Below are 24,889 nucleotides of genomic sequence, written 5' to 3'. Positions count from 1 at the left end.
AATGAGGTCTACCTTGTTATGCTATCGAGACAAAATAAAAAAATTCCTTCCAGCAGCATCTGGTGACTTCTGTTTCAGTATAAGCACCTGTGACTTCTGTTCCAGTGTATCTGAAGAAGTGTGCATGCACACGAAAGCTCATACCAGTGACAAACTTAGTTGGTCTCTTAGGTGCTGCTGGAAGGAATTTTCTAAATTTTTTTTATGTTTCTTTTGTCTCAACTACGTCAGACCTCACGGCTACCTACCTGTAACTATGCTATTGAGGGGCACTTCTCTGGCCTCCTGCACCTTCTGAACAGAAGTATGTGGCTACCTGTGGGAGTGATCCTGGGGTTGATGTCGGCAAGCCGCATCAAGCCTGGCAAATAGAGCTGTCAAATATAAAAGGTTATCGTGTGCAATGCTGGCAAGCCACATTGTATGTCAGTATAGGCACACACGTATCTGTAAGTTGGGTCATTGGGACAGAGCAGGGCAGCAGGTCACCACAGGACTGGACAGAGGTGGGGAAAACAGGATGGAACTGGTTTGGGCAAGTTGTGTCAGGGGAAGCAGGTCCAAGCCAGAAAGGTTGAACCCAGGTTGGGAGGAAAACAATGGGAGGTTTGGAAAACTACCAGTAGTCACAGGATTAAGAGGAGGGGGATGTGTAAAGAGTGCACATGTGACAAGGAGGTGTCTGAGGGATACGTGAGGATCAGGCACTTCCCTTATGGAGGTAAATTTGGGTGTTGGCAGGATGTGACACGTAGGGAAGTACCACCTTTTCTGGGATGTCCTGGCTGTCATTGGAGGAAGACTGCACTGTTGGTTAATTATTTACTTTGTAACAAAATCTCAATAAAAGGGGGCTCCTGCTTCTGTTCTGGGTCTCCCCCTGGAATTTACTACCTTGTGTTGCGTCTTGTTTGCCACTCAACACTACCTATTGGAGAATGGGTACCACCACTGAAAATAACCCAACAGTGGATCTCCCTCCCAGCAGCCTTTGCTATTTAATGAGTGTCTGGCAAAGTTTGTCCTGCACTTGAGTTTTTAATGGCCTTTTTAAATTGCTTTTATGATTCTGGTGTTTCCCCTTGAATAAAATCTGTGTTTTCTTTCCTGCTTTCCCCCCTTGTCTTAGTTTCAGAGGTGTTTATTTGTTTGTAAAAAAAAAGGAAGAAAATACTTAGCAGTCTGGAGGCTTTGACAATAGGATATAAATCTTGAAAAGAGAACAACAGATGTTATGTACTAAGCTTGGATCCTAGAACAATAGACAAGTAGGATCCTGGAATGCAACAACTGATTGGCTTGCAGGAGAAGACCAATCAGGCTCCAGGAAGAAGTTAATCAGCCTATTAGGCTGGTAGGATCGTAGAATGCAACAACTGATTGGCCTGCAGAAAAAGACCAATCAGGCTCCAGCAGGGAAGCAAAATCAGCCAATCAGATGGGACTCATCGTGTAAATAATGTATATAAAAGCCTGACATTTTTTGGGGGGGGGGGCATTTCATTCACTCTTTTACAAGCTACAATAAAGAGCATGAAGTCACTACAGGACTGGGAGTATATTTGAAGAACCTTCCATTTTGGTGCAAGTTTAATAGCGAGTAGAGTTGCTTTACTGGATGAGATTTTGCATCCTGTTTCCTATGGCAAGCAGGGCATGAAAGTGGCAGCCTCCCCTCACCATCCACCTTTTCTCTTGTGAAAGTGTGGGACCCTTTTCAGGTCATTCCTGCACGTTTATTCCAAAGCAGGCCCGAGGCTCTGTTTGGCACAGCTTGCTTCCTAGCCTCTGAAAAAAAAAAACCACCACCCTGACCTAGAGCGTTGTGTGAAGTGCGTATTGGGGCTGCGGATTCCAAGACTGCTCAGTTGGTAGAGCAAGAGACTCTTGACCTCAAGATCTTGGGTTTGAGGTCCACGTAGGGCAAAAAGATTCCTGCATGGCAGGGGGTTGGACTAGATGACCCTCGCGTTCACTTCCAACCAGAGGTGTACCTAGGCTCCATTGCATTATTGGCAAGGAGCTGTATCAGCACTCCCTTTGTCCCTTGCGCCAAAATACTGGCCACCCGGAGCAGTCTGGGAAGTGGTGCCAACTTAAATAAAATGTTTGTGTGTGTGTGTAGGTAATTGATCACACCATTTGAATGGCAATGCCCATCAACTGGGAGGGGGAGCCCCCTCAAATATTTTTTTTGGGGGGGGCTGAATGGACCCCGATCCCTAGTTGACTCCTATGTGCCTGGGTACTGGTAGGCTTCTAGCCACTCTGAACAGGATGTGGTTTTAGGGCAGTGTGGCTGCATCAGGCGCTGCGCCACGCCACACCACATGGGGTGCCTTGACGATGCTATCAAAGTCTGGGGGTGCCAAATTTTAGCGTGCAGCTGAAATTTTGAGTGCCCAAAGCCGGCCACTGCTGCAAGCCAGAGCAGAGAGGTGTGATTTCTGCGCATCCCCCTGGACTGGCACCCTTGCTTGGGGGGGGGGCAACCCCTAGGTATGCTCCAGGGGTGCCAACTTGGGGGAAAAATAGTGGGGGATAGGGTGGGAAGTAAGCCCCACCTCACATAAACGAACACATGACACTATCTGAATGGGAATTCCCCTCAAATATTGTATTGGGTGAGGGGAGCGCCGAAGGGCTTAGGACAGGCATCCCCAAACTGCGGCCCTCCAGATGTTTTGGCCTACAACTCCCATGATCCCTAGCTAAAAGGACCAGTGGTCAGGGATGATGGGAATTGTAGTCCAAAACATCTGGAGGGCCGAAGTTTGGGGATGCCTGGCTTAGGAGTTGGCTCCTGTGATAAGTTGACGACGACGACTGGGCACTTATAATGGGATAATGGAACCGGCGTGAGGCGCCCAGGCGGAAGATGGTTCCGCCAAGGGCGCCCATCGCCGTGTGTGCGCTGCTGTATTATGTGCGGCATGAGGGGCCGAGGCGACGAGAGGTGTAAACCGCCACCAGGGAGGAGGAGGAGGGCCTTGCTGCCCTCTCTCTCTCTCTTTGCGAGTGTGTGTTTGGGAGAGCGGGTGATGTAAGTAGCCGCTCTCTGAGGAAGGCCAAAGAGGGCGCGTCGCTGGCGGCGCTACGGCCTGCTGCTCTGAGGAAGGAGAGGCGGCGGGAGGAGGAGGAGGAGGAGCAGGTGCCCATGCCGGCTTGCGAAAGTGCCTCCTTCCTTCTCGCAGGCGGGCTGCGGGTGCCGACGCTGCCGCGGGGCGGCGACAACCCCCCCCCGCCATTTGCCCGCCGACGGCGGCACCGGCGTTGTGTGTGCCTGACCCCTCCCGGCAGGGGAGCAGCTTAGGCTGGCGGAGAGGCTTCCCCTCCCTCGCCCCCGCCTCACAGTGGCTCCTGCCGCCGCCGCCGCTCTGAGGCGACGCAGTGCAGAGGTGCGGGCAGGTTGCTCCGGCCCGAGCCGCGGCTTCTCCTCCTCCTCCTCCTCCTCCCGCTTGGAGGGCGCGGGAGCCCCTTTCCTCCTCCCCGCGACGCCCCACGGAGTCCCCGCGCGTGGGGCCGCCGCCGCCCTTCCCTTCCCGCGGCGCCCCACCCCCGGCCATGACCGCGGCGGCGGCGGCGGAGGAGACGACGGCGTCGCAGCAGCAGCGGCTCCTGGTCTTCTCCGCGTCGCCCCCCTCTCCGCCTTCTCCTTCTCCTCCGCCGCGCCGCCTCTTCCTCTCCCCCAAGTGCTGCTGCCCCCGGCGGCTGCCGCCGGGCTCCAGGAAAGTAGCTTGATGAGTGTCCAAAGTAGCAGTGGAAGTTTGGAGGGGCCGCCATCTTGGTCCCGGCTCTCCTCCACGTCCCCACCGAGCCTGCAGGGCTGCTCCGCGGCGGCGGCGGCGGCGGCGGCGGCGACAGCAGCAGCGACGGCAGCGGCCGTGGCGGCCTCAGCGGCGGCGGCGGCCTCCCTGCTCCGCAGCGGCGCGCCGCTCAAGGAAGGTAAACAGCGAGAGACCGGGCAGGGGAAAGGTGCTTCTCGGGGCCTCTCCTCGGCCGCCGGGGGGTGGAGAGGGGAGGTGATCGGGGAGGAAGGAGGAAGATGACGGGCTCGGCGGCGGCGGCGGTGGGGGAAACGGGCCCTGGGGGAGGGAGGGGCACGGCGGCCGTGTCAGTAGCGGCAGCAGCAGCCGCCGCCTGAGGCCAGTCCCAGGCTTTGCGGGGCCGAGTGCGCGGCGAGGGCAAAGGGAGAAGAGAAGAGGCGAGACATGTCTTCCTTCTTTTCTGCATCCGACGGAGGAAGAAGGTCTGGGCGCCGCTTATCTCTTTCTCTCGACACCCCCCTCCCCAAATTACTCCCGAAGTCGGGGGGGGGGCGCCCTGAAACCTGCCCCCCAGCCTTCTCGCACAAACTCAAGCCTCCCAACCCTTAATCTGTTTTATTTATTCTTACCCAAAAAATGTCGCCTTGAATTCCTCCCACCCCCGCCGCCGTTTACAGTAGCTGCTGCTGCTGCTGGGAGGGGAGGGAGGTGGATGTTCATAATGTTTTCCTAGTTCCACGGCGAATCGATCTCTTAACATCGATCTCTTTCTCCTCTTTGTTTTTAAATGGCTTATTTTTTATTTTTAAAGATTAAAATATTTCGGAGGTTTTCTTTCCTCGGGAGATGGTTAATTCTTTCCTTCCTATTGTAAAGTGGGGTTTTATTACTGGGGTGGAAGAGAAGCGGGTGCTCCTTTTTATATATCTATCTATAGATCTATATATAAAATATAGATATGTAATTTCCTGGCTTTTCCTGGTTGGTTATGATGATGAACGTGGCTGTTTTGCTTAAAATAAAGAAGAAGGAGGAAAAAAGGGTCGAGTCGCTTTTGGCATCATGGAGGTAGGATGGTGGAAAAGAGACAAAGATCGAGGCACTTATTTGATACAAGAAAGACACTTTCTTCAGCCATTGGCTTCCGACAAAAGTGACGGAGACACGTTAAAAGCCAGTACAGAATGACTGCAACTTTCTCCTTTTCCTCCATCGCATCTTGGATGGTTACCCCCCCTCTTTCCTCCCCCTTCCTCCCACCCCTCTTGTATTAGAACGACAGTGAGCGAGAGCAGGGTGTTGTGGGTGTTTGCAGGGAATATCTGTATGAAGGTTATGTGCAAACAAGTCTTTTTTATTGTTTGTCCTTTCCTACCTCCCCCTTGTTCCTTGCATTAAACTATGTAGCCACAAGATGTAGCAATTATACAGTTTATGAAATGATTAAAGCTCTTTTATTTTATTCGAAATTATGGTTAGCGAGGGAGAGAGGGGGAACTTTCATACAACATATGGTATTCTGGAAGAATGAATATTGCATTTTCATGATTTTCAAAATGCGGTTGCCCTTTGACTGTAGTGCTTATCTCAGGGTATTGAATGGCTCTTGCCTTTTGTTTTCATTGTGGGGGGAGGCTTGGGTTCCCCTTCCCCTTTCCTTAAGCACTTGCTAGGCAGCATTAACTTTCCATATGAAAAATGTTAAGATTTTTGAGAAATTAGATGCTGCCAATCTAGAAGACACTTCACATGTCAGGAATATCATTATCAGCAAACATTCTTAAAGATTTCATTTTAAAATGCTTAGAGCCATGGAAATATATAGTAGAAGTGTTTGCTCTCTTTCTCCATTCCAGTACTCAGACTTGCATCACTCCTTGTCACTTTTGCACACGTTCCTAGATAGGAAGCTGACAATAGGAAGCTCAGATTGGCATGAAAACCTTCTAGAGGATACCTGAAATGGTTGGATACAGCATATGTTAAAAACACTGATGTGGTAGGCGTTTTGGTGTTGGCCGTTACTTTGGGAAACTTAAGCTCAAGGGAGAAGAGGCAAAGTTTTATATGTGAACCAAGTTTATTAAGCTACTTGCTTTCAGATATTGTTTAACACCAGTAGTGTGTACTACCTATTTTTTTAAAAATTACTAGGTCAGTATTTTTAGACTATGTTGTAAAAATCTGATTGGAAGTTTTTGTTAAAGCTGCTTCAAATATATGAGTAGAAAAAAATGCTCATTTTTCTGGATGCATGTGTCTAGTTCTAGTTTAGAGGTTGTATAGCAGCTAAAGTCCAGTATACGCTCTTAGATTGGGTAGAACAGATTGTCATTTATTTACTGTGCTGAGGTGTCAGTCTGTGGTTTGTTAATTCAGTTTACAAGGCCACCAAGGAATGCAATTGGTTTAATACTGGTCTAGAAAGCAAATTGGTATTTGATTTTTTTAACTCAATGGGAAGCAAGATGGTATTCAGTAAAACTGAGTATTTGTATGTCACATGAAAAGTTTAATCCAGCTTCCCACAACCTTCATTCAGCACTTGTTATAAAACTGTATGTTCTCTCGTTGTATTTGTTTTGGCTGTCTGATTTTATGTTGTAACCTCTAAAACAGAGCACCTCGAAAGAGAGAACTTTTTGCTCAACTGTATGAGAGCATGTGTAAATGTAGTGCTTTCTAGCTGTACAGTATAGTAGGGATGTAGGATCTCAAATTTTCTGCTTTCACTTTTAAAGCATCTGGAAAAATGTACCGTTATGGCAAAACATGGACAAAGATTCAGAATCTTAATATATGTGCAGATTGCTGATTTGCTAAACCAGTGTTTCGTTTGAAGTGTTTGTCATCTTAATCTAGACAGTTGTCATTTATTGGAGGGCACTAGTTCAGCCTTGTTTGGAAGATGCAAACACCTGAGAAATATTTTCATGTGTTTCTCAACAGCAGACTATCTTCTTGAAAATGAAATACTTAATAAGGTACAGAGTTAAAGATTTCCTAGTAATTGAAACTGAATTTGAAACCTTCACATTTTCAAAAGGACTGTCATTGTCTGAATTATGTGACTCCATTGTTGAATAATCTCTGAGTATGTACAACCACTGTTCAAGATGGAGTTGATTGTTGTGTAATCATGATAAAGGCAGAATAACAAAGTTCATCGTTTAGAATCTACTCTGAGTTGTCAAAAATAGATAAACTTTGTGGATCTTGTTTAATGTGCATTTTGATTAATATGGATTTTTAGCAGTATAGTTGGTGACCACCTTGTATAAAAATCTTGTGCTTGTTTAATCGGAATTAAGTCCCAATAGTTTCAGTGGGACTTCATGTTGCAAACGTAATGCAAACTTACCTGAGAGTGTCAGGTAGCTGCAAAACACTGTAAGAACTGCTATGTGTCTTACACTGGAAGTGACATCACAAGATAAGAACAGTAAGTCCCCTAGTAAGCAATAGAACATGATAGCATACTTTATGTGACATAATTTTTTTTTACATGTAAACAAATATGAAAAATAATTCTAGCGTGCTGAAGTTCAATTTTTTATGTATGTCTTGGTGCTGAGTAAGACTTCTAGCTCTATGCTTCGTGTAAGCAGACAGTGGCTAGAATTGTGTTTTACTGTTCTAAGACTTCCAAAAATTTCTTAGTACCTTGTGATGCAACTGAATGTTACTTGCTTAATTTTCAGGTAGACCTTGGTAACGGTACTTATTTCCATGTTACCAATGGAAGATGCTTATGTTCATTTACAGTAGTGTTTATATTTTTGTTTGGGTCGCCGCAGGGCAGACTATCCCATTAACTTCAATGAAAACACTACACCAGGCATCCCCAAACTTCGGCCCTCCAGATGTTTTGGACTACAGTTCCCATCTTCCCCGACCACTGGTCCTGTTAGCTAGGGATCATGGGAGTTGTAGGCCAAAACATCTGGAGGGCCAGAGTTTGGGGATGCCTGCACTACACAGTAAGCTGTAGTCATTTAAGGCTACAATCCCAAGCACACATACTATGGAGCAAGACCCGCTGAATACACAGGATTCAACTTCTGAGTAAACATGCCTAGGTTTACACTGTAAGTGTGATATGTTATCCACTGGTACTTTTTTTTATAGCCCAGTCTTATGATTTAGTTGCTGTTGAAGACAGTGCTAATATTCCTTTATTGTATGTGGTATATCTTCTGTCTTAGTAACAAATATATTCCCACTTTCTTGAGAAATGATACCAGTTCTCAAACCTGATCATAATTGGTATCTGATTATCAATGTTCTCTGTAATCCCTGCAAGCAAGACTTGGGGTGGGGTGAGAGAATGCAACAGTACCCGACTTGAAGTTACCATTGCTTTAGAGCAGAGATTTTCAAAACTGTGTCCATCAGATCCATTCAGGTATTCCATGGGAAGGTTGTAGAACAGTAGAAAATATCCACATTTGATCTCTCCCCCCACCCCACCCCCTGGACTTGAGATCAAGGCCATTCTGACTTTGGCCTAATTATCAAAGGGGGGAAAACGTCCCTAGTCTAGGTCAACTGTTTTTGTAATGCAACTGGTTTTGACAATGATGCTGGTATAGAAGGAAAAAGGTTTCCCCTTCATATTCATTGTGTTAGACCATGGTTGTTAAAATATGTATGTGCTTTGATTAGTAGAATATTAATGGTATCCTGAGACCCCTGCCAATTTTCAAGTGATCTGTGGAGGAAAAAAGTTCGAGAACTGCTGTTCCAGAGGTATTGGCCCCCTGCCTTTCTGTCTGCGAGCTGTTAAACTGCTAAGACTTAGTGGTGGTAGAAGCATGTCCCCTCTCATAACTTACTTGGTGCCTCATGTTTGGGACATGAACTTAATTCATTGCATGGGCCACTATTTCTCATGTCAAAACAAAACAATAACTTACAAAAAGGTTATATTTGGGATAAGGTGGGCTTGTGAATAAAACTCACATTGACAGAGAGGCTTAGTTTTCTAACAAGTAGATATTACATGTTTAATAACTAGTTCAGGCTCTACTTGCATAACTGTTCCAAAATACGAGAGCCAGTGTGGTGTAGTGGTTAAGAGCGGTAGACTCGTAATCTGGGGAACCGGGTTCGTGTCTCCACTCCTCCACATGCAGCTGCCGGGTGACCTTGGGCTAGTCACACTTCTCTGAAGTCTCTCAGCCCCACCCACCTCACAGGGTGTTTGTTGTGGGGGAGGAGGGGAAAGGAGATTGTTAGCCGCTTTGAGACTCCTTCGGGTAGTGATAAAGCAGGATATCAAATCCAAACTCTTCTTCTTCTTTCTTATGCCAATGATGGAAAAGAAATGGGTTCTAGAGTATGTACATAAAAATACCCTATTAAAACCGAGATGATCATTACCTTGACTTGAGGTAACTTAAATGGGGAAATAAACAAATCCTCTAGAAGTATTTTTAGATCTGTGTAGGAAGTACCCAGATTGTCCCTTTTTTTAATTAAAAAAAAAAGGAATGAGGTGAGTTTTCCCTCTGACAATGATGCTCAAGTTTCCAGAGGAAGGTCAAGTAATTTATTTTTGATTAGGTTCTAAGCAGCTGCTTTCTGCACTTAAATTAACTGCAAGAACTTGACTTTCACATTTTAATTGAAGTCTGGAATAATTATCTGATTCATACAAATCCAAAGCTCTTCTATATGATAGCCTCTCTTTATCTTATTTTGAAAACTCTTGATGCCTCAACTGTTCATGGAAAAGCTATACACCTTGAAAGCTATATTACTGTTTCTTTACTGAAATTCCAAATGTTAAAGTTGTCTGGCTTATGGTAATCAAGAAGTTTTACCTTTCCAATTCACCAAACCAAAGTGAATTGTAGCTGGCCAGGTTTACTTAACAAAACTTAGTTTGATGTAGGTCATATGTTAGTTTGCCTCGCTAGGTTTCAGCAGTGCCAAACTCATAAATGGCCTCTCCATTACAGATGCTAGTTGTTGTTGGCATCCATATTTCTCAGGAGGCAATGGAAGTGAAGTCAAACGGTTGGAAACGGGGTGAAGTCAAATTGTTGGAAAGTTGCAGTGCCTGCTTTGGCTGTAGAGACTGATACGGGAGAGCCATGTTTTGTTGCAGCTGGGGCAGATGAAAGCATCCAGCTGTGCTGCTGCAGATGCACCATGGTGTTTCTTCTCTCTGCGCTCCTCCTAGCAGTCATTCCTCATCTGGTCAATACTATGGTTACATGACATGTCAGTCTCCAGGGACTGTGATTGTCTGCAAGAGATTCATATCACCTTACAGATATTAACTCACATTGCAAAACCCTTTAGTAATTCAGTTAGGAATTATTTAGCACACTAAAACTAATGTTAAAGAAAGTATTAGTCATCAGTATTACTTTATAGTTGTTTGTGCAGGCTATAGCCCTGAGTATCATTGCTGTGTTGGTATTTCTGATAATCTGCTACTCAAATAGAGGCCTATTATGTGTAATAATAATAATAATAATAATAATAATAATAATAATAATAATAAATTTATTGCTTATACTCCGCCCATCTGGCCAGGCCTCCCCAGCCACTCTGGGTGGCTTCCAACAGGATTATTAAAAACACAACAAAACATTAAATACTTTCCTAACCCGGGCTGCCTTCAGATGTCTTCTAAAAGTCAGATAGTTGTTTATTTCCTTGCTATCTAATGGGAGGACGTTCCGCAGGGCGGGCGCCACTACTGAGAAGGCCCTCTGCCTGATTCACTGTAGCTTCACTTCTCACAGAGAGGGAACTGCCAGAAGGCCCTCAGAGTTGGACCTCAGTGTCCGGGCTGAACGATGGGGGTGGAGACATTCCTTCAGTTATACTGGGCCGAGGCCGTTTAGGGCGTTAAGGGCCCAGCACCAACACTTTGGATTGTGCTCGGAAATGTACTGGAAAATGTCCCAGTTTAGATGTCTTGGGCTTTAGGAATATGCTTTATTATGTGCTCAGATTCCCTCCTGCAGTTTCTGGTTTGTGGTAATTATAGTTTGATATCATAACTAGAACAGAAGTCACTACTTGGAAAGGATTTCCCATGTTGGTTTGGAGACAAGTTTCTGATTGCAGAACCAAAGTTTCCATGATTTGGATAGCTACTGCAGGCTACACATGACATAGGTAGCGTGGCAAGGAAGTGGAGGAAGCCAGTGTGAAATCAAAGCATGTTGCCCAACCATGGTTGTGATGTAATGTCTGAACTGAGTCAGTGGACTGGTTTGTATGTACCGTTAGGCTATGCCTAATAAAATGTGAGCTGCTCCCAAATCAAAACAAACCATGGCTTGTTCCGTAAAAACCGGGTTGGTTTTCCAGCTGCTTTTGTCTTGTGCTTTTGTAGCTTGATAATCATGTGGGTATGGTCAACCCTCATCCTAGAAAACCTTTTTAAAAATGACATTGGAAGTTACAAGGGGTAGAGAACTACCCCATAAAACTGGCGATTTAGTATAAAATTAAAAAGGGTTGTATTACACTGAAACTCGCGTAAAGTGTTATGGAATATTTTCTATGCCAAGCCAATTCAAATGTGTATTGATGTGGTAAAATGTTACAAAACGAAGCCATGCTGTGTCAAGAGGACACTTATTTGCCTCCCCTGGATAGTGTTAGCTTGAACAGCAGTACAGTATGGGCATATCTATTTTATCTCACTCAACTGGGAGGGGTAGTCAATGCCACTAAAAACGGAATGAGGATTCAAAATGACTTGTAACAGAGAGGTCTGGGCCCAAACTACCAAAATGAATTTCAATAGGGACAAATGTAAGATTCTGCACTTAGGCAGGAAGAACCAGCTGCACAGATATAAGAAGGGGACACTTGGCTTGCCAGTAGTGCATGTGAAAAGGATCTAGGGGTCTTAACTTGAATCAACAGTGTGATGCAGCAGCAAGAAAAGCTAATGTTATTCTAGGCTGCATCAGCAGAAGTATAGGTGTTCTGATCAAGGAGATAAGAGCTACCGGTATTTGATAGTGTAACAGACTTCCTCAGAAGGTAGTGGACTTGTCTTCCTTGGAGGTTTTTAAGGCAGAGGTTGGTTAGCCATGTCATGGATGCTTTAGTTGAGATTCCTGCATAGCAAGGGATTGGGCTGGATGACCCTCAGGTTCCCTTCCAACTCTACCAATTCTATGATTCTGCTATATCCTCTGAGGGAAAGGTGTGATTAATAATAAAAATGAATATAACTATGTCTGTGTCTCATTGAAACACTACCCATTTACTTAATGGTTCTCTATAGTGGTGCCTAACCACTGTAACTAAATTTTGAGGCCCTGCACAGTGACTCATTGCTTCCTTTATTCCCACTCCCTTTTGGAGGTGAGGTGGGACTCTGTCTCTCAATCAATCTCTGTCTGGCTCTTTTAATGAATCTGTAATTGACTTGTTAAAGATTTTGCAGGCTGATAAGAGATTTATGTAGGTTATGGTAGCTGCATCTGCACATCACAATTAAGCATGGTGCCTGGCCTATCATGGTTTACTATGAATGGGCAGTCTGCAGATTCTTACTGCCTGGTTGTTCTAGTTTCATTCCTTCCCTGGTGCAAGTGGGAAAAACAGAGGACAGAACTCACTGAACGAACCCTGGGGTGGTGGTGGTTCTGCTTGTGCTTTCTACCTTCTCCGCTTGCATGGATGACCCCCATGTAGCCCCTGAAACTGGCACTAGAGGGATCAGGAGAACCCCTAAAACAGCACATGGGGGGGGGAGATTGTTCTATTTGGCAAGCTGATAAGTGTTGGATTCCACCCAAAGTCTGGAAGCAACAATTAAACTGCTTCCTGTTAATATCCAGACAGCATGGTTGGTTGCTTCCTAACAAGCCATGGTTGATAACCAGCCTTGAAACCATGGTCTGTAGATTTAGGAATTCTGACTTGTTAGGAAGCAGCAAACCATGTTAATCCAGAAACCATAGTTTATTGCAGTAAGAAAGCAGAGTCATTGTCATAGGAAAAATAAAAGTGTGCTAAATATGATTATTGTATATACAGTGGTACCTGTTGTATGATTATTGTATATACAATTGGTTCCGGAAGTCTGTTCATAAACTGAAGCGTTCATAAACTGAAGCGAACTTTCCCATTGAAAGTAATGGAAAGTGAATTAATCCGTTCCAGATGGGTCCGCGGCGTTTGTAAACCGAAAATTCGTAAACCGAGGTGTTCGTAAACCGAGGTTCCACTGTATAGAGTGTAGAATCCTAGAGCTGGATGGGACCCAAAGGTCATCTAGTCCAACTTTCTGCAATGCAGGAATCTCAGCTAAAGCATCTCTGACAGATGGCCATCCAACCTCTGCTTAAAAACCTCCAAGGAAGGAGAGACCACCACCTCTCGTGGGAGTCTATTCCACTGCTGAACAGCTCTTGCTGTCAGAAAGTTTTTCCAAAAGTTTGGTCGGAATCTCCTTTCTTGAAACCTGAACCGTCTAACATACAATTATTGGTTATAGAAACTAAGTAGCATTATATATGGCTTGATAAGTTTGAAGCCTGAGAGCTGTTTTTATTGCTAGTGTATTGAAGTGATTGGGAAGAAATGCACTGTAATTCTCTGTATGAATTAAATTTCAATTTCAAGTGTGCTTGAATAATTTTCCGCTATTTTCTAGTACTGTGACTTATAAGAATTACATAGTTCAACAGCTACATACAAAATACAATGTTTATTGTCCATTTATGTCTGTTGCGATGGGATATACTACTAGTGTGCCTTTACTGTTCAGTTGTAATAATCTTTGCTGGACTGCCACAAGTGTGATACAAAGTAGTTTGAAATGTGAACAAATTAGAGCCAAGAATGTTCCTGATGCTACCGGGTACTTTGGCTAGTGTCTTTGTACCATGCATAATACAGCATACTGATGACTTATTTTTCCCCTCTGACAAATGTCCACCCAGCCATTCATTTAAAACTTACTTACTGTATGCTAGACATTGACATCGTCAGTGTAAACTAATTCACACTAAGTGACAGAATTATTGAAAGATGTCTGAAGGAACCAGTTTCAAAAAGTTCCCTAAATATGTTTTTAAGAGTGACTAATTTCTTCATGTACTGTGATTCATCAATTTTTTTGTTTAAAATCACAATTACATGTTTGTTCCTGGTGTTAAGTTGTATATAGGTTACTGTAACTTGAATGCATCCTCTGTTTTTCTTACTTTCTTACTTAGTAACATATTAAGATTTGTCATTATATAGAGCAATAACAGAAATGAAAAGGGGTTATGAATAAAAATTACATTTTGAAATTAATATATTGGCTTACATCCCAATTATTTGATCCATGAGTAGGAAAAAATGCTTTCAAATAAATTTTAAACAAAACATTGGTATCATTGGGCCTTTGGGGGTTCAACATGATGACCAGGAATAAAATGCATGTTCATATCATATCAACATCTCAGTTAACATTTCAGTCCATTACTTTGGAAAATGTTGGGACTGAAGATTCTGCTATCTCCTTGTAATACAGTTTCTTTGGGATGCATTCTGTTTGATTATCTCAACACTCTAAATGTAGTTAAATGAATACTACCCTTTTCAGCAGTTAAGTTCTTTTGCAATACATATATAGATTAGTTTGTATCACTTGCAGTTTGGATTAATATAGATCAAGTGATAAAAATTTCTCACTTTTATTTGTTATTGGGTGCTGCTTTACTTCAGCTTCATTTTTTCTTTTCAACAACATTGACCACTGCATCTTGGAAATTTCATTTTCTAGCTGAAGAAACCATTTTGCAAAGTTTTGGAGAAATATATTGGTGCTTTTGAATGTGTTCAAGTGTAGTGTGACATATTGATCAGTTTTGGGTTTAGTTTCAATTTTAAATGCTAGAATGGAGTTGTTATAATCAAGGTACTGCTTGATTATTGAAAATAATTTGTATACTTTGTTGTTCAAAATGGTGTTGGTTAGAAATAGGAGAAAAGGCTTTTAACAAGTAGAAAGAACTTGCATCCAGAATTCTTTCTTAAGTAATCTGCTACTCTTTCACTTTTGACAAATTGAGTTCTACATAACTCAAAGGCTTGCATATTCTTATACAATAAAAGCCATCAGTTTTCATATTAAAAAAATTAATATGGCAGCAATTGTTCCTATTCCCTGGAGAGAGAACCCAGTACAAAATTCCTGAATTAGAATGTGGGTTTTTTAATGTGACACTGTGAAATTTCGTCTCCCTAGGAAAGTGTAGCTTCTACAGAAAATCGTTGTCTCTAATTATTGTTATATTGCTGAATTATGGTTATTCAGTATCAGTATAATCAGGAGGGTTTGGATTCTGGTTTTGAGTTGTGTTCTACATAGCACTCTAACAGACCTAATGCTGTATCTTGTAATTGACTGATTTGGGTATCATTTTGTGTAAAATATATTTTTCTTTCTCTTTACTTGGTTTTCAGTCACTTGATGGAAGTGGTCTTTGACCCTTGGAAGCTTATGCCAAAATAAGTTTAATTTAATAATGTTGTTTAGTTAAACATTACTATTAGCTATTTAGTTTTGATTCTGCAATTTAAGTTTGTGTGTGTTTCTGTGCTCCCCAGATTATTTAGTAAGCCTGGTTCTAACTACTCAAATATTTGGTGCATCTTGAAAGAGTCAAAGGATATGACTGTCATAAAAGAACATTGTGATGTCAGCACATTAAAGTCTATTGCCCAATGTATATTTCAGTGAAGGGAATTCATCATTGTGATAGTTGTCTGCAGGTATGCTGTTTTATTGTGCTGTTAAGTTTTTCTAAAATGCAAATTCTGTAGACTAATATACATGCTAAATGCCAGCAAAGTGAGGTTAGTGTACAGCATTATTGAAGTTTATATGTTCATTTCTCAAGCTTGAAAAAGTCTAGTTCTTTCATATACTTCTGGGCCATATTGAAGTTAAACATGTTGACTAGTATTTTAAATGCTGTTTATGTAGTATCAGCTGTAGACATGCTTTATAAAGCAACACATTTCAAATAGTCCCTTGTCTTGAAGCTTACAATATGAGTGAAGCAACAGGAAGATGGGGACAAGGGTAACCGAATAGGAATAAGAATTCTTACTTTAAAACATTAGTTAGATTCTACCTGAAATACCAGAACATTGTTGCTCAATTCAGATGTAATATCAAACTGTGGTTTGTCCAGGCATGTGGGATCCCTCTTCCACTCTTGCAAGCTGGTTGCACCATAAATTGTTCTCCCTTCCTCCCTAGATGTTGTTTGCATTGTGTATGCAAACTGGATTTTGGAGGCTAGCAGTATGTAAAGTTTTCCAGTTTGGACATCATAGAAAAATGATGCTTAGTGAAAACAGAAGCAAGGGAAGGAATATTTGTATCTCTGGGGGTACTCTGGACCATGGTTGTCCAATGTGTCTCATGTGATCAGGTGTGGCTAACTGCGTGTTGCCCCAAGTTTTCAGCAAGTTAGGGCCAGTTTTGAAATTTATTGGTTCTCTACTTGTGTATGCATGCACGTGTCTCATATAATCTGTACTGATTATATGGGAATCTCTGTATTCTTGATTATTCTGGACAGTATTATGGAAGTTTTAAATAAGGAGTTCAAAATCTGAAAAGTGGTTCTCAAATTTGTGTTTTAAAAAATAAGGTTTTAAAAGGATTTGGGGTGGATAGGTCACTAGAACATTATGAAAAGCTTATGATGTGCAATTTTTTGTACGATTTCTAAAAAAAAAAGCCTATCATAATTATTTTGAGATGAATCAAAGTGTGGGTATAATATGGAATTAGTTCGTTGGCAACGTAGGCTTTGCTTTGCTGGCTATATTAGCTGCCTTGGAATGTATTGAGGCTTTCTGTAAGTTGAGCTTGGCTTAAGAATCCAAAAGTTATACTGTAGTTGGTGGCATCAATCAACAATCATTTATAAGTAAGGGGTTTTTTGCATATAAAATTTGTCTACCAGGTATCATCTAAAAAGATAAGTGTAAAAGAATAATACAGAATTTATAAACATGACCACAAGTGGCATGCAATAAGGTGTACAATTGTGTTGAGCTGTAACCTGATTGTTGTCTCATTTTAAACTTTTCTAAGAGGCAGAACTGGTCAGGAGTTTTGTAAGCTCCCTTGAATGCCATTTTGACAGAAAGGCAGGGGATAAAACAAAGTACAGTACAAATAGTAAAATATCAGTGTTAGTGGAGGCTGCCTGAACTCAGGGCCTGCTCTACTTGTTACATATTTGCAGAACAAATGCCTCAAACCAGGAACACATTAAGTTGTAAGAACACAATTTGCTTTAAAATAAAAAATCAAAAATCTGTCTGGCTTCAAATATCTCTTGGAGAATGATAAATTATTAGTGTGTTCAGATATTTATGCACATGGAACTGTGTTTAAATTATCTAGTTGGTCATTATAGGTGTGGTCATTGTAGAAGTTTGAAATATTGTTTTCCTCCTGTTGATAATAAAAAATGCGTAGTGTTTTGAATGCACAACTTAAACAAAATTTCCCTTGCTGGTTTAAATGACAAAATGAATTTAGCTGTATATGCATTTTCATTAACAATTTCCTCTCAAAAATAGTGGATATAAAAATAGAGTTTCTTTTCAGGTAGTGGTTCTACTAATGTATAATTTTTCTACTTGAGTAATAGCATCTTTGAGAGTCACATCTTTCGGTGAGATATGGATTGGCATCTGATTCCCCCCTATATTGAATTTCAGTTATGCTTCATTTTGTGAGCAGCAGTGGCATATTTTGAGCAACAACATAGTTGGATTATAGGTTTGTATTTTTACTTTATACAAATTTTTTATTCTATGCCAGAAGGACTTATAATCAAACTATCCCTTTAAATTACAGTCTTAGGAACAACAAATCCCTTGTGGTATAGCTCTAGTCTTTAAAGATCTTGTAGAAGAACTATATCAAGCAATAAATTTATAATGGTAATTTATTCCTTTATACTTCTTTGATTCCATTCAAACGAATGATATAATAAACTCTATTATATTTATATTTATTTAAGTTGAAATGAATACAATTTGGAAAAATCAAACCAGAGGCTCTGGGGGATCTACATCTACAGCTTTCAACTGCAAGACCAATTTTGTTTCTGCTGAAACATCTCTAACATCTGTACTGTTTGGAGAAATTGTAATCATCACACAATAGTGACTACCATTCATGTTTGTTTATGTTCATTTTATATGTAGTCTTAAACTGTTCACTCATAAATCACTTTTTATACATTTCCATTGCTTTAGGGAGTTCAGGTGATCTTGTTTGTTACTCATACGCTTTGCGACCTTCTCCATTGTTTTGGTTGCTTTTGGAGAATAACTTCTTAAAATAAGCCAATTGTTAGTGTAGCAGTGCCAGACCCAGACCTGTCATATATCTGTCTGTTCTATCTATCTATCTATCTATCTATCTATCTATCTATCTATCTATCTATCTATCTATCTATCTATCTATCTATCGTTGGGTAACCTTCTAGGGAAAACATCATAGAGGTAAATGTGTTGAAATGTTCACCCATCCACCACTTTTCTCCCTGCAACTCTTTCTCAAGCTCTGCTCACTTCCATTAGTAGCAGTGGGGGTTGTGAGGCAGGGGTGGAAGGGTGCAATGATTCAACATAGTGCTCACCTACTGCTTTTTTAATGGAAGTTGGGGGGCTCTCTAGTTTAGTGTCAAGTTCAGTCATGCATACAAGACACAGATCTTCTGTCAAATAGGTAGGTTCTTCTCCCCATGTCCTTCTAGATTCAGAGTGTATTTGTACCACAAAACACTTGAGGGACCCAGAACAAATCTTCCCCATACTTTCCGTATTAAGATGCTAAGGAAATGGAAGATTGTTTAAACAAGTGATTACTCAATGATTCCTTCTGTGCTCTGTCCGTGGTCCTATTTCAGTGTGAGACAAAATAGCACCCCTAAAGTGGGATCTAGCTTTAAAATGCTGGCTAGGAGCAAACTCTGTGTAGCCTTAAGCGTGCCCAACCCTCTGTCAACATGTGCTAAACACTCTTGTTCCCCTGATAGCAGGGTGGGGGGGGGAGGGGAGAACTCCTAATAAAACTTCCACAACTCTTGTTCCAGGTAATCCTCAACCTTGATGAGGTGTGAATTGCTATGTGGTGTTTCAGGGCCCCTCTGCTTAACTTATTGAAAAATAGATATTTTTTACATTTGCAGTTTTTGGAGTCAGATCTACCACAATTGGAATGACTGGGGGGGGGGAGAATGCATATAAAGGGCCTTGGTATTGGTTGCCCTGCATAATGCAGTTTAAATCTCTTAGCAGCATGCCATATCTACAGATGCTTTACCCAGAGTCCGTTCTGTCTATTTCACAGAGGAGAAGAGCATGATTGGTAGAACATCCCTCCTCCTCAATATTTAGTCTATTTCCATAATAGACTGATCACTCCCTCCCTTAGGATTATGTGCATGAGCAAAGAGACGGGGTGGGGGGAGCCTGGAGTCAGTACTGAAATGACATTAAGCATTACTTGAAATCTTGCTCATAAGGAGGAACAATTGTCATATTTTATTTAATTATTTGACCAGAATGAAGTATAATTACTCTACCATCAAAAGTCTGTAGCATCCTTGCTTTTTTCTGTTTGGGCAGCTAGATCAGAATGCAGAGCAAGACCACAAAGAAGAAAACCTCTTTACAAATGGTGGCATCTCCAGTTCATGTTCCATTGAAATATTTGGTTTGGTGGATCACTACAATTTTTACTTAATTCCAAAGTTTTTGCTGAAATGTCTTAAGTTAGATTTTAAAAACTGATAGGAAAATGCTGTGTGTTAATCCTGCTGTAAATAGTGCATGCTATATTCAGACTTGATCTTGTATATCTTGGATTTTGAGAGCCATTTTTCAGATTTTGGCAGACTGAGTTTATTTCCTTGCGGTAAATATTACTGTTGCTAAAAAACACTACCTCAGAAATGCCATTTAGCCATTCTTGCATTGTGCTGTTAACCAGCTGTATCCCTTTCAGCTACCTTTAGCACAACATCTTAATAGTATTGGTATCTTACAACATGGTTGAAAAAATCAAAGTGTTCATAATGTGCAGAGTAATTCAAGGTTTTCTATTTTTTAAACAAATATTTGCAGTGCCGCAAAATGAAATGTAGATAGTTTGTAAATCTTCAACAGAGGCAAGCTCTTTAAGATGTTAGAGTAAAACTTATGTAGGAGAATCTAAGTAAGAACTTCAGAAGCTGCAGCTAGTCAATTTTGGGGCGATAGAAGATGCTGCTTCTACAGACCAAATATGGTATTGCAATACGTACATGGGAAATATTATGTTTACAGGAAGAGATTGTCCTACATTTTTGGCAAGGACCACTGATAAAATTGAATAATCTTTTCTAATAGCCATGCAACTTAGAGGAATTTTTTTGGGGGGGGGCCACTAGAATGTCCTTTGAAAGATTGCAGTTTCAAAGTATTGCTTGTCAGATGGTATAAATTAACTTAGCCTTCTGTCTGTGTTTTGCTTTGAATTCCAAAGAGATATACTTTGATGTTGATAGGGCATCACACCTTGCTCTCTGACCTGTAGCAAGGAAATATAAATAAAGACAGAGCACAGATAATGTCTGACTTGAGTTCTTACATGTGCTAATATTTTTAGAAAAATATTTTAGGAACTAGTGTGTTCAGTCAGCTTCATATAGAGTCGTATACCACTTGCACCCCAATATGTTTAGGGAGTCCTCAGGAGCAGTTATGTCAACGTGCCTGGCTGTCATTCCACACCAAACCAAGACCTTGACAGTATTGCTGTTTCTGGATTTTTGAAAATCCCCAAAGCACATTTAGTAATACCTTTGATTTCCTAAATCTTCATGGGTGGACGACCCTAAAGGGTACCTTACACTTGCAGGGGGTGAGTTTGTAATACCCAACTTCACCAGATAATCGGACAATGACAACAGGGTTAATTCACCCCCTCCCAATACCCAGATGCCCTCCTTCACAAGGTGGCGAGGTTTCCTGGTAAGCAAAATGGAAATATTACAGGCCACATCCACTTCTCCTTCTCTGATCCTTCAATCAAGGTTGATGCCTTCTGGGCAAAGCTGAGTCAAATCTATTCAGTCCAACACTCTCAGGTCTCAGTAATACAAGCCAGATCATAGACTCATAGAACTGTAGATTTGGAAGAGACTGCAAGTGTTATCTGGTCCAACCCCTTGCTATGCAGAAGTCAAAGCTCCCTCATCCATAGTCAGCTCATGGATGAACATGGTTTTATTAGTCCCCTGGCAATAATGGATTAGCTAGTTTTGTTTGACTTGAGATGCTGTAATGCAGGGGTGTCAAACTCAAATTCATCGGGGGGCCGCATCAGCAGTTTGCTCACCCTCAAAGGGCCGGTTGTATCTGTAGGACTATGTGTCCACTCTTTATTATTATAAATTATTGTCACTGCATTCAATTATTACTGTTTTTTGTAATAATGTAAGTAATAACTAGCTCTGAAAGCAAAAACATAGTCAGAATAATGGCAAGTAGGTATTCAAATGTACAATTATTGTACAATTTATTGAAAAATGATTTTTGGTAACAGAGTAATTTTTTTAAAAAACATACAAATATTGCCAAACACTGTTTATTACACATATGGCAAACACAAGGCATTAACTTTTTTTTAAACTTTTCTGACTAGATTTTACTCGCTTGCGGGGTTCTTCTCTCCTCTTTTATAATGGGCTAATTCTTGTTTTGTTTTTGGAACCGAGAGGAAATGCCTCTTAGACATTAGCTCCCTCCCTTCTTGGGTTAGAATGGAAAAGGTGGGGGAGGACTGCAGCTGACAAATATTATCCCTCCTTGCCATCGATCGGAGAGTGTATAGATGTGAGATCTTGAGGCCGGCTGCAAAGCGGCTGCTCCCCGTTGTCTCCTAGCTCTCTCGCTCTCCCCCTCAGAGGCTCCCGGCTTGTCCTCCTCCCCTCCCTCCCTCCCTCCCTCCTTCTCTCCCTCCCTCCCTCCTCTCTCTCCCTCCCTCCCTCCCGCCTTCTTTCCATCCATCCCCGCTTGTTCTCCTCCCCTTTCCCTCTCTTTAAAATTGATTTCAAGGCGCTGCCAGCCCGATAGCAGCTGTTGAGCTCTCCAGAGGGAAAGTGAGCGATCGCTTCCCTGTCAATAGCCTCCCCACTTCTCAAACAGAAAACAATCCTCCGTGAGCTGAAACTGCCAGACCAGCCATCCCTCTCTGGTGCCAGCAGAGATCTCTTTCCCCGTCCCCAGCTCCTCAAGCCCCTTCCTTTGCATCAGCCTGCAACTCCAGCCTTGCCGCCTAACCGGACTTCTCTCGAAAGCAGCGGAAGAAAGGCAGCGGGTGAATGAGCTGATGGTACCCAGCAGCCCAAGGGTTAATCTGCCCGGGTGGGCTCCGGCTGCTTCTGAGAGCCTCCCTCCCTCCCTCCCTGCGTCTCCAGCGGCCACTAACCTTGCTCAATGGCTCAGGAAACGACCCACTCTTGCCGCCGCCATTCATTTCAGGGGGCTTTGCAGGGCGAACTCCCATGGAAATGAATGGCACTTGCGCAGTAGGGTCGATCTCTCTCTCTGTTCAGCTGGGGGGGGGCCAACAGGAACCCCCGGCACTCACGCGGCGGCGGTCTCAGTGGCTTAGGAGCCCTTTGGGCAGCGCGAACACGCTGGCTGCCCTCAGGAGCTCCGTGGCGCGCGCCGTGATGCCTCGCCGGAAGCCCAGCAAAGAGAAATTCTCCCGCTGCAGCTGGACTCCGCCCCCCTGAGCCCTATTGGCTGGCAGAGGGTATGATGCGGCGGCGGGGAGGGGCTGGTGCAGGGGGCCAACTACGCCCCCCTGCAGACGCGGGAGTCGGCCCCAGGCAGCACAGTGCGGCGGCGGCGGTGGCAGTGGCGCCAGCGGGCGGCGGGCGGGCTGCTCAGCGCCCCCTGCATTCTGGCGCTCTAGGCCACATGACGAGGTCTCGCGGGCCGCATGGCGAGGTCTCGCGGGCCGCATTTGGCCCGCGGGCCTTGGGTCTGACACCCGTGCTGTAATGACATTTACTAATGGTTTACCAGTGTATTTCCAATATATCAGTTTATTGAGATTTCATAGGACCGTGGTTGAGCCAATCTTTTATTTATTATTTTCAGTTACACCTTGCTTTTCAAATACATAATCAGGATGACTTTCAGGAAACTATTAAACACAATTGAAGCCTTAATGTATGAAATAATGTGTTGACCAAACCCGTCCTTCATCTTTGGTTGGCATGTGAAGCACTAAACTTTGCTTCAGGAAGGAAGTTAGATATTCCAAGAGGATGAAGTAACATATTTGCCCCTTAAATAAGTGACTGCAGTAGTAATGTCCCATTGCTGTTGCACTTTCATAATGCTTACCATCTCTAGCTGTGAGTACCAAGATGCAGGATGAACCCCAGTCTTGAACTTTGTGGGAAGCAATTGCAAGGCTCATGAACTGACCTTCTGTCAATGTTTGTTTGGCCTTTTGGAAGGCTGTGGGAGACAGGTTTTCATTTCAGTAGTCAAAATGTCAGCAGTTTAATAATGAGAGGTGTCTCAGGAGCTGCTTGGTTCAGGGATATTCTGAGGCAGAATGGCTTGGAGTTTATACTAGTGCTCCTTCTTACAGGAAAATGATTTTTTTATGAGCAATGATTTGTAAGTATTTCAATCAACATGAAAACAAAAGCTGCTTTGTATTGAAGTGATTCTTGGAGCAATAGTGGAAAAGCACTCATTACTGTACTATATAGGACACAGACACACAACAAAAACACACACTTGGAGCTGTTCCCAAGCAGTTCAGTGAATTTCCAGATACTATTTTTGTCAACATTTCATAGCCATCTACATCAAAAGTTGCAGAAAAGTCTAATATATGTATATGTCAATACTTGATGTGCATTTCAGAAGATGATGCAATGCAAAATATGTTGTAGTTCGTGCATGTTTAAACCTGCCGATTACCACTTTTGCTGTCCCATTAGATGGCATTTGTGAGAATGGTTTTATGTGTAGCTAGTATTTGTAGCAATCAAGCTTTGCAAATATTTTCTGAGTTCTGAAAATACATTAATAGTGTTATAATCCACCTTTGCAAAAAAAATTTTTTAAGAAAATTGCAGTAATGACCTTCGATTATTTTAAAGAACAAGGCTTTAAGACCTTCCTTAACTGCTCTGGATAACATGCCATTTGCTTATTTGCTCTAGAAAAAAACCAAAACCATACAATTTTAGAGCCTTTGTATCTCTGTGTGTGAAAGTGGGAGAATGAAACAACTGGATATGTTTTTGCCTGCTTCTCTGAATTCTAAGGGAGGTCAAATAACTTATTGATATTTATTATTGATTTTTTTTAAAGTCTCATCCGTGTGGGAATGCAGTAAGAGTTGCATAAGAGAAAAATACAGCCCCCCTACCTTGAGGAGTTTAAGGTTCTAAATTAGAGTGACCATGAAAGTTCAAGGGACAAATTTTAACTGTGTGCCAGATCTCTTGCATGGAGATTGCTCTTACGGACTGCCCTTGAAGCTAATATCACAGTCCTGTATAAAATATGCACTTCAAAGTGAAGGAGAGGAAAATATTTTTATTATAAAATCTTGGAATAGGTTTTTTCATTGTTTGGAGCTGTGTTAGAGTAAATGCTGCAGTACTTTATTACTTAGATATTACTTAGATATTTTTTTACTGTTGGAACTTGGTCACCAGCAAGTTGTCTTTTATTTGTTCTCTTTTATGTATGTTAATACCCCATGTGGCTTTGACAAAGTACAAAGTGGCAAGTATAATGCCTTCGCTAAAACTTTCATGCCCAGTAATGTACTCAGTAAGGTTATTGTTCTTATAAGTATGATTTTGAAAGTTGTGCATGATTTTTTTTTTAAAAAAAGTTTAGATATGGCTTCATTGTAGTTCTTCTGAAGTTTTAGTAAGTCTAATGGAGGCTGTTATGTCTTCTATGTTATCTCGTAAAGGGGTCAAAAACTCCGCTGGAAAATCTCGATTAAATTGTGTGAATGTATTTTGAAACAAGTCAAATTCTTCCCAACCCAGTTTCATGTGTCTTAGTGCCAC

General features: G+C 42.1%; 1 protein-coding gene across 3 annotated transcripts in view; it reads left to right on the top strand.

Moving 5' to 3' along the window:
• Nucleotides 1-3,257: 3,257 nt before the first annotated feature.
• The window catches only part of TLK1 (tousled like kinase 1), a 62,581-nt gene continuing 40,949 nt past the window's right edge, over nt 3,258-24,889 (top strand). For 2 of the 3 annotated variants that reach the window (XM_035135535.3, XM_088657373.1), the window contains exon 1: nt 3,258-3,945. In XM_035135535.3, coding sequence (XP_034991426.2) covers nt 3,741-3,945 — 205 coding nt within the window. In that variant the 5' untranslated portion in view covers nt 3,258-3,740. Of the gene's footprint in view, nt 3,946-4,011; nt 4,250-24,889 lie in introns of those variants that run through there. The other variant, XM_035135528.3, reaches the window with a different exon arrangement.

This window comes from Zootoca vivipara, chromosome 1, assembly GCF_965207765.1.
Source record: "Zootoca vivipara chromosome 1, rZooViv2.hap1.1, whole genome shotgun sequence".
Taxonomy (NCBI): Eukaryota; Metazoa; Chordata; class Lepidosauria; order Squamata; family Lacertidae; genus Zootoca; species Zootoca vivipara.
Note: the sequence above shows the minus strand (reverse complement) of the source record. Positions and strands in the feature narration are given on the sequence as shown.